This window comes from Colletotrichum lupini, chromosome 2, assembly GCF_023278565.1.
Source record: "Colletotrichum lupini chromosome 2, complete sequence".
In the NCBI taxonomy this organism is placed as follows: domain Eukaryota; kingdom Fungi; phylum Ascomycota; class Sordariomycetes; order Glomerellales; family Glomerellaceae; genus Colletotrichum; species Colletotrichum lupini.
This window is the reverse complement of record NC_064675.1, coordinates 5,817,433-5,827,585: the sequence shown is the minus strand read 5'-3', so window position 1 is coordinate 5,827,585 and position 10,153 is coordinate 5,817,433. Positions and strand designations below refer to the sequence as shown.

The window sequence follows — 10,153 nt, the reverse complement described above, 5'->3', positions numbered from 1 at the left end:
AAATCGGCTTTCTTTTTTACTATATAAAAAGTATTAATTACCTCGTCGCTAATAATAAATTGCCGCGTTAGTATTTACCGTCGTAGTCTCCTATAACGTATTAGTACCCTTTTAGCAATTTCCTCTTCCTCGTCGTCTATTAGTACTACTACGACGATTTCGTCGAGGATAATTTCCTATACCTCTACTGCGGGTTATATAGCTTCTCCTAGCTCTTCTTCTTCTTATAAACTAGAAATTACCTCGATAGGATCTATATAATATAGTCTAACTACCGTAATTAATACTTCGAGTAGCTAGTCGCGATCTCTCGTAACTACGTAAGAACGTTCGTTAATAGAAATTAATTTATATAGCCTAGCCTATTATTAAGTAATTTCGCGCTATACTCGTATATCCGAATTTAGGGGCATATCTAAATTAACCCCTATATTAGGCCTATTGCGCGTAGTAATTGCCTTATTAACTTACTTTCTTGCGCTTACCTCGCGTAGTGCTTATATTACTTTTTTAACTACTTAAGCTCGCTAGCTTACGTTTAGTAACGGTAGCGAGGCTAAGGTCGTTCTTAAATATGCTCTAAATACTAAAAGCGTCGGTATAAGCCCGTTAGGCCCTATAGTATTGTTATAGTATTTAAGTACCGTCTAGAGGTATTCGTCGTTATCGGAATCGGGATTTTCCTCTTTAATAATTTTAAACGCTCTTTTTAACTACTAGTGCGCCCTTTCTACTTTTTTAATATTATAGTGCGCTTCGACGGGCACGACTTTTAACTATATACCATAGGCCGTCGCATTTTCTTTAAATTTTATTAATTTAAAACTAGTACTAGCGTCGGTTTTAATACCGTCTAGCGGTCCCTAGTATATATCGATCTAGCTTTTTCGTAGAGCTACCTATACTATTTTTGCTTATAGATCCCGCAGGAATTGCCCTGCTTAGAATAATATAGCCTCGTCGATTATATATAGGACCGGTCGACTATTTAAGTAGAAAATATTAACGACGATTTCCTAATTAAAGTTAAGCTTATTACGCAATTTAAATTTAAATCTGCGTAGGCTCTACGCATTTATTTAGTATTAGTAGCATACTTTTGTTAACTACTCTAGCGCCCCTATTTCGATATTATTATTACCTAAATGCTTTAGGAGGTTATATAGCCTCGCGACCGACGGGTAGCTAAATTTTTAATATAGTTGTTTAAGCTCACTTTCCGTTAGGTAATTAATCGACTTCGTATCGTTAGTAAGCTTTATAAACGCATACCCCTATCGTCGTTTAACTATTTCGAAGTGCTTACGGCTAGAGATTTTATTCCTCGTATTATCGAATATAATACCTAGTCGATCTATATTTTTTAGATATAGGAGAAATAGGGTATTAACGGGTAGGATATAGAAAGTTATCGTTCCGAAGTACGTCTCTATTTCTACTATACTTAGGGTAACGATTTCCTTACCTAGGCTAAAGCTAATCCTCGTAATACCCGCTATCGATATATTAAGCGTTACTAGCGCGATTTTTTATAGCGCTTAGAATTACCCTTTTCCTCCTATTAACTATTGCGATGCCCTAGTATTTAGGATAATCCTATAGAAATTATCTAGGCCGTACCTTTCGTTTGCGTAGAATGCCTATACGAGCTTAGTATTTAAGTGATCTAGGTAGTATAAAAAGGACCCCTCTAGCTACCCCTAAAATTACTTAGTACCCTATCTCTTTTTTTTAGATATTAAGAGAGTAGAATTCTGCGCTATTAGATTCGTCCTTTTGCCCACCTCCGTATCCGTCGTTTAAGGGACCTTCCCTTACTATCCGTAGATAAAAGCCTGCTTATTAAGGGCTTCTACTACTTTTTATTCGTTTAGCCTCGTATATCCTCCCGAGGCTAACGGGGCGAAAAAAGAGTAGTTAATATCGTCGACTTCGTTATAATCTAATTCGTTAGTATAGGGGGTAAGATCTTCCTTATCTTCTAAATCTCTTATAGGGTGCGGGTACTTTAGGCCGCTAAATTAGCTACTTTCGCTAGGTTCCGTGCCCCCAGATCTGCCCTTATATATAATAAGGAATTAGTTAAATCGATAAGGGCTAGTTTTGCTATTTACTACCCTCGATTTTCTATATTATTCGTACGATTTAGTACGCTCTTCCTCGGAGTAGTTACTTAACTAATATCTATCCTTTTTATAAATAAAATACTACTTTTTCCGTTACCCTGCTCGCGAGTTAAATTTTTACTTATTTAACGAATCTAGGATTCCCTATTAGCGATTACTATACCTAGTTTCTTTTCCTTTCTTATTATACGTTCGGTCGACCTAATATTACTAATAAGGGCCGTCGTATGCCTAGAGGTAAGTTTAGCGCGGCATTCTTACTTTAATATTAAAGCTAGATCTTAGCCTCGAGCAGAGCGTCTCGTAGTCTTCGGGTACTTAGTATAGAGTTATTTTCGCTTTTAGAACGCGCTAGACTACGGTATAGAAATATCCGACTTTTTGCTCGTTAGTCCCCTTATTTAGCTAGGTTTTCGCTAGCTTATTAATTCGATCGATAAGCTCTTCGAGGATTTCTACTCGCGATTTGCCCTTTATTATCCTAGCTATAGATGCGAAAGAAATCGCTCGTAGCTTAGATAGGAGCTCTAAGTTCCTATTATAGGTCTCGAAGCGGCTTCGGATTACGTTAATTATACTAAGAAAGTCGTTTCGATCGAGATTACGTACTGCTTCGTAGTAATAATTAGAAGCTTTGCCTATGAGTACGATATTAACTACTAAATAGTACTAGTATTCCCTAATTCCGACTTTTTCGTAGTAATCGTAAAACATCGTTAGGGTTTTTTATAAGACCTTATACTTCCCCCTAGAGTATAATTTCTTTTTCGGGAAGATCTTTTTAAGGTTTATAAACTACCTCGTATTCGCCGCTAGATTTTTAGTATCTATATGCGATCCTTGCGTCGCTACGTATTATTAGTGACTTCGGGTAGTCTACCTCTTTTCTTACTAGCCGATTAGTACCGAATTTCGTATTAGTAGCGGCGACGAGCTATAGATCGAAATAGGCAGAATTATCGATTATCGTACTTCTAGTACTATATTTTGCCTCTATATATCCTTCTACGACAATAGATTGCCGTTAGTAATTATAAGAAGGAAATCTAGGTCGTTTACCCTTTTTCTAAATTCGTTAAAGCGATTATACGCCCTATCGACTTATGCCTAGGTCTATATTACGAATTCCTCTTCTATAATCGTCGCTATTAAGATTTCGTAAGGTTCTCGTAATTATAATTACGCTAGTAGTACCCCTCGCCCATAGAGGAATTTATTAACCGCTTTTATAATTCCTAAGCTTACGCTTACGAACTATTCGTTTAGCTAATAGCTAAGGTCGTTTGTAATTTCGTAGAATAGGGGTTGCCCCTATAGCCCCTTTTTCTTATAGACCTTAGTTAAATAGATTAATACCGCGTTAATTTACTCGCCGTTAGGCTAATCCGCGATTCTATATATCCACGTCCCCTAATAGTCCGGGTTAATATTCACCTACTTATAAGGGATAGGGATTCTATTTAAGATCGGGTTTCGCCCTCTCTTTCTTTACCCTAACTCGCTAAGGGTCGTGCCCTAGCTTGTGCCCGTATTAGTAGTTACTAGCGTATTTAACCTTAACGGGGATATGTTTAATCCGCGCGCTAGCTATAATAAATCCGTGCTTTCGCTACCTAACGAATTTATTAGGGTTTAGGAGATTCCCACTTCCTCTCGCCGTCTCGCTACTATTCTCGTTTTTATTTTCTTTAGTAATTACTACTGCCCTTTTAAATCGCTAGCTATCGTACCTATTAGGATCCTCCTTTTCGTTTAGTATAAAAAGGTAAGTTTTAGTAATTCCTTTTTTTAATAATAGCGGTAGACGTTTATATTACCGTAGGACGATATAATAATTAGTCTCGGGATCTTTACTAGTTACCGATTTTCGCTTTTCTATATACTTCTAGCCTCTTAAGCCTCGTACTCTCCGTAATTTTTAAATCCCCTCCTCCCTTATTAAACCGTCCCCTATACTATATTCCTAAGTAACACTCGGGGGGTAGTTAAGGGAGCTACGGGGAGGTTGTCTAGATCGCGGGCTTAAAGTCGTACCCGTAAGATCCTAGTAGTAATAGACTTTTTCTATATACCGTAGATTTCTTAGCTTAATAACTCTTATATACTTCTTACTACGCTAATTAAGAATGTTTACGTTTAGAGATCCCTTTTCTTAATCGCGCGGTGCTCTTTTATACTATATTATTAAGCTTACCCGTCGCGCTAATTAACTAGGCGGGTAGTCGCCGCGTAGGTATTTTTTTTTACTAATTTAATTAGTTAATTTTTAATCGCGGGCCGGCTATAGAAAAGTTATTTAGTAAAAAGGCTACTTAAAGTAACGGCGAAAAACTAGTCGCTTAAGCGGTTCTATTAATTAACGTAGTTTAATATAGTAGACGTCGACCTCTCGTAAGTAGTAAAGGGCTACGATTACTTAATTCCGTACGGTATTTAAGAATCGCCCCCTTTTTTATCTACTTCCGTAAGGTTAATTAGTACGAATCTCCTATCCCGTGCAGTATTAAGAGGTCGTTTTTTTTACGTAGTAAGATACCTTGCCAATCTGCAATAATAGAATTTAATTACTAATTAGTATTAGTATCCCTATTATAAGGTAGTTAGTTCGAACCGTAGTTAACGAAGAGATTAATTAAACTATATAAATATCTACGTAGGTATAAAAAGGAGGTTCTAACCGTAGGTTGGGCTGGCTACGATAATTATAAATAGGGCCCCTAATTGGCCCCTACGCAGTCGGCTGTATGCCGCGGTCGAATTGGACTTCTAATTTAATACTAATACATAAGCGTACGTCTTAATTATACCGTATTACGAGTTATAGCACGTAGCAATAAGCATACGGAGTATAATAAAAGTAGCTTAACTATTAAAATAGAAATAAATAAAAAGAAAAGGTCTATATATATAATATCTAAAATAAATACGTAATTTAGTACGTAACGGGTACTTTATAAAGTACGATTACTATCCCTATTACGTAATATACCCCCTAATTACTACCGCTAGGGAACTATTATACTTAAAATAAAATCTTTAAATACCTTTATAAAAGCTTAATTTAATTAAATATAAATAATAAAAAAATAAGTATAAGGGATACGTATTTTTTAAACCGAGTTTATTATAAATATCCTTTTTATTTAAAATAAATAAAATCTTAACCCGGAATAGTACGTGTTTTATTATTTTTAATATATAAATTATTAAGAGCGAGGCTACTTAGCCGCTTTATATATATTTAAATTCTCGTAGCGTTACTTAGCTATTATTATTATTATTTTTTAACTTTTCGTAGTTATTATAAGTACCTTTATTTACTACGTGCGCGCGCTTATATTATTAAATCGTTTATTAATTTTATTTTAAATATAAATATTTAATATATCTAAAAATAATAATAAGTTTTATATAATTTTTATAATACTTTTTATATACGTATTATATAGTTTATTAAAAGTTTAAATAGGTAATAATATTAACGAGCCCCTCTAAGTCGTTACCCCCCCCTATAACTTTTTATTTACTTATTAAGGCCCGGTTACTAAGCTCTCTCTTTTTAGTTAAGAGGATATTAAAACTATTAATTAAGACGCCGAGGATTTTATTAAATTTAAAGCTTTTTTTAATAATTATAATAAAAATAATAATAAAATAAATAGTAATAATAAAAGCTTTAATAAGCTTTTACTTATCCCCCCCTCGGAATTTAAAAATAAAAATAAAAATAATTTAAATAATAAGCCCTTTAAAAAAGGTATATTATATATTTATTATTTTAAAAGTTTATATTTAATATTATTTTAAAGTTTAAAAAACGTAAAACTAGTTCTTTTTAAAAGGGTAATAAGAAATAAAACAAAACGCTAAGAAACTAAAATACCCCCCGTAATAAGTATAGTTCTTTTTACTGTTCTAAGCCTATTTAATATATACTTAGTCCTTAAAAAGCTTAAAAAAGAGGCTTTTAAAAAATAAAAAATTTAGTACTTACTCTATTTTAAAATAGCCCTCTAATATACTAACCCTAAAGATAGTAGTTATTATTTTATAAAAAGTAATAGCTAATATACGCACTATTTTAATAGCCGTTTAGCTAAAAAGTATATTAATATATTAATTATTTTATAGCTAATAACCTAGGCACTTACCGAGGCTATTATAATTAGCGCTCCCTTTTTTATAAATATATTATCCTTTTTTATTATTAAAAAGCGTACTTTTAACTATGATTTTAATAAAATATTACTAAGCTCCGTAATATTATTTATTAAATATATAATAATTAAAAAATTTATAAGAACTATATTAACTTCTATATAAAAGACTTTTTTAATATACGCCCCTAGTCCTCTTTTATACTTATTATAATTATTTATAATTAACTTTTTATTACGCTACTCGCTTTTATATTTTAAATTATTAACTTAATAATTATTCTAACTCTTATACCCCCCGCTACCCCTACTATTCTTAGTTTTATAAATTTTAAAATACGTAAAATACGTTTTTTAATACGTATACTAACCCTCTTTTTTAATAACGCTATATTCTTAGTAATTACGTATTTCGTAAATTAAGAGTTTAAATAGTAAGTATAAGCCTAGGTCTTATTTCTATATATATATACCCTATAAAATAAGGTTATTTTAGGAGTTTAGGCCTTCGGGCTATAAAACGTTTTTATTTTATTTATTTTAAACCTCCGGATTATACTCTAAGTTCTATTTATTATCTATTTTTAAATATTAAGTTTTTCTAAGCGTATCCTAAATTAATTATTTTTAATTATTTTAGCTATTTATAATAGTTTTTTATATATTATAGAGGTTAAGAAGTATATAGAAATATTCGAACTTAGTTTATAAAAGGTTTTTAATAAGTCTATTTATTAATATATTTTTTATTAATATATAAGTAACTTCGAAATTACTTTTAGCGCGCTTTTATTTTAGCTATATATTCTATATATTAATATAATAAAATTAAGTAGCTATTCTTTTTTTTTATAATAAGTTAAATTGTTTATTAATTATTATAATTAACTAACTATACTTCTCCTAAGTTAAGGGTAATATTTTTAAAAAAGCGCTTTAAAGCTATAGTCTTTTTTATAGTTTTTTTAAAGTAAAAAAGCTTAGTTTTAGTAATTAACGTCGTAACTATTACTTAGCATACTAATTTTTATTAAATTAGGCTATTAAAAAGGAATATTATATATCCCTAAGATAATCGTTATATTACTTTATTATTTATAAAGCTAGTATTTTTAGTTAGAAATAATAATTACGTACTTAGTATACTACCGTAATAAAATATAAAATATTTCATTATATAAAGATATTAAATATAATAGTTAATTATTTTAATATAAGTTATACTTAGGTTAGTTAAGAACTATAATAATTATAAATAAGTAAAAGTAACGTTTAGCTTAATTATAATAGTTATATAAAGTATACTCCCGACCTTTTTTTAATAGCTTTTTATTTCTTTTTTTATTACTTACTCCTTATTTAGTTTAAACTCTTTTTAAAAAAGAGGGGTAGCTAAATATAATAAATTTATAAAGTTAAAGCGCTTAGTAACTTGCTCGATATATATATTATAAATAAAATAAACCTTATAAGTAATATAATTTCGTAAAATCTATACTTTAAAGAAGTAATTAATCGGTCTATTCTTTTTAAAGTTAATATATCTTTTTATATTATTAACGATCCCCTAAACCGCTTGTTACTTATTTTAATAATATAAAATAATAAAGTCGTTAATATAGAATATTAGTATTACTTTTTTATTTATAGTTTAGTAAATATAGATTTTTTCGTAATCATATATTATATTTATATTACGAAGTATAAAAGTAAACGTTTAGAACTAAAGAATTAGTAAGTCTTAGAGGCTATATAGAGCGCGTTAGAGCATATTTATTTTATTAATAACCTTATATCTTTTTAAAAGTTTAATAATTACTAACTTATTATTTTTAAAAAGCGCGTTAAGGAATACGTTAATAATATTATACTAATTTATTTTAAGGTTAAATTAAGTAATTATTATTATTATAAGCTTAAAAACCTTTATAATAAGCGTTAAAGCGTACGTATTTTATAAGGGGTTAAGTAGTTATATATCCCCTTTTATATATATACGTACTTTTACTTTACTAATCTCGTTATTAATATCGTACTTATAAATATATACTTATTTTAATAAAAATAGGATCCCTTATTTAAAATTACGGTTAATCTCTTCTTATATACTAATATCCCTTAGCTTTTTTATTTTTATATTTATAATATCCTTAAGTAGCTTTCATAGTTATAGTAAGAGATATTTAATATTACTCAACTTTTTTAATAGGCTTTAGAAGTTAATTTTAATAAGTCGTGGTTTTTAAACTCTTCTAGAGCGCTCTAAATAGGTCTTATAAACTACTTTTTTTATTACTTAATAAAGTATTATATATTCTATATTACTTTTTTTTATAGCCTTTTATTAATTAAGTATAAAAATAAAGAAAAAGTAGTCTTAAAAATAGTTATAATAATCGCTATTTCTTATATTTAAATATAAAAGCGTTATAAAAATACTATTATTAAAGCGTTATAAAGGTTTACGGGCCCGGTTTAAATATCTAGGACTTAATAGAGCTTTACTTAGTACTTAATAAAGTAGTTTTTATAAGCTCTATTTTTATATAATAATAGAAGTTTATTATAAGGGTTCTTTATTAACGTCGACTTTAGTATTAAGAATTACTCTTTTATAATTAGTACCTCGTTTATTATATATTTTAGCGTTTTATTAAGAGTTATTAAGAATTAAAAGCTTAAGAACCTTTATAATATATATAAGTACTTATAAAAAGGATTATAAACTATATAAAGCTATTTATAACTTAGTTATTATATCCCCTTTTTTACCCCTACCCCCGAGCTTATATAAAGGGGTTATTTTAAAAATTAATAATAATAATAAAATTATATTAACCTCTTTAACCTTATTTATTATACCCTAAAATACGTTTATTAATTATTTAGTATCCTAAATAATTAAAACTTAATAATAATACTATCCTTAACTATAAAGTTATTTTAAATATTAGTATTTTTAAAGTCTAGATCTACTTCCCTGAGTACTCGAATTAACTTATTATTAATATTAAAGAGTTCTTATATTTCTTAAATTATTAGATTTACTTATTTATTTATAATAGCTTACTCTTTATATATAGAATTATAAAAGACTTTTTTATTAAACTTAATATCTTTTATAATAAATACTTACTTAAGTGCGGGTACTTAGACCCTATATAAGTTATATATTTTTAATATATATTTAACTAAGTATTTTATATACCCGCAAAGAAGTATTTTAAACTCTTTTTAATATATACCCCTTTTATAATCCTTATAAAAAGGGTATACTTAATAGTTATATATATAGAGGCTACTAAGATATAAAATAACTAGTTTAGAATCCCGTACTTAGTAACCCGTTTATTACTAGCGTTAATACCGCTTTTACTAATTAATTTCTATTATAACAAGTAAATCTCTTTTATTAGCTTTTTATAAGGTAATATTATAAATAAAGATTATTATTAGTACTATTTTATTCTATAAATTTATAAAAAGGTTTATAAAAAAGCGTATTTTATAAGCTTTAGTAATTACGAGTTAACTTACTCTTTTAATATTATTTATAAGTTTTTTTATATATAAAAATAGAAGTTTTATTCTAATTCTTAGCTCGCTATACTACGTTTTATATATATATTTAATGTTTATAATTAAGAGAGCGGTTTTATTATTATTTCTAAAAAAGTAAATTAGAGTCCTTTTTTAATAACGAATCGCTACCTCGAGGCTTTATAATATAAAAAGTACTTCTTTTTCTATTTTAGTTTTTAAAAAGAACCCCCTAAGCTATTTATTATATTTATTAAAAACTATAGATATATATTATTATTTATTAAGAAATAGTTCGAAATAGAAGAGATCTTAGTATATATAGTATTA

At 28.5% G+C, this 10,153-nt stretch overlaps 1 protein-coding gene across 1 annotated transcript; it reads right to left on the bottom strand.

Moving 5' to 3' along the window:
• Positions 1 to 1,274: 1,274 nt before the first annotated feature.
• Positions 1,275 to 1,508, bottom strand: CLUP02_04081 (uncharacterized protein; the record flags this gene model as incomplete). The annotated part of the gene is made up of 1 exon (XM_049283098.1): positions 1,275 to 1,508. A coding segment is annotated over one exon (234 nt), but the record flags the coding sequence as incomplete, so codon positions are not given.
• Positions 1,509 to 10,153: the final 8,645 nt, after the last annotated feature.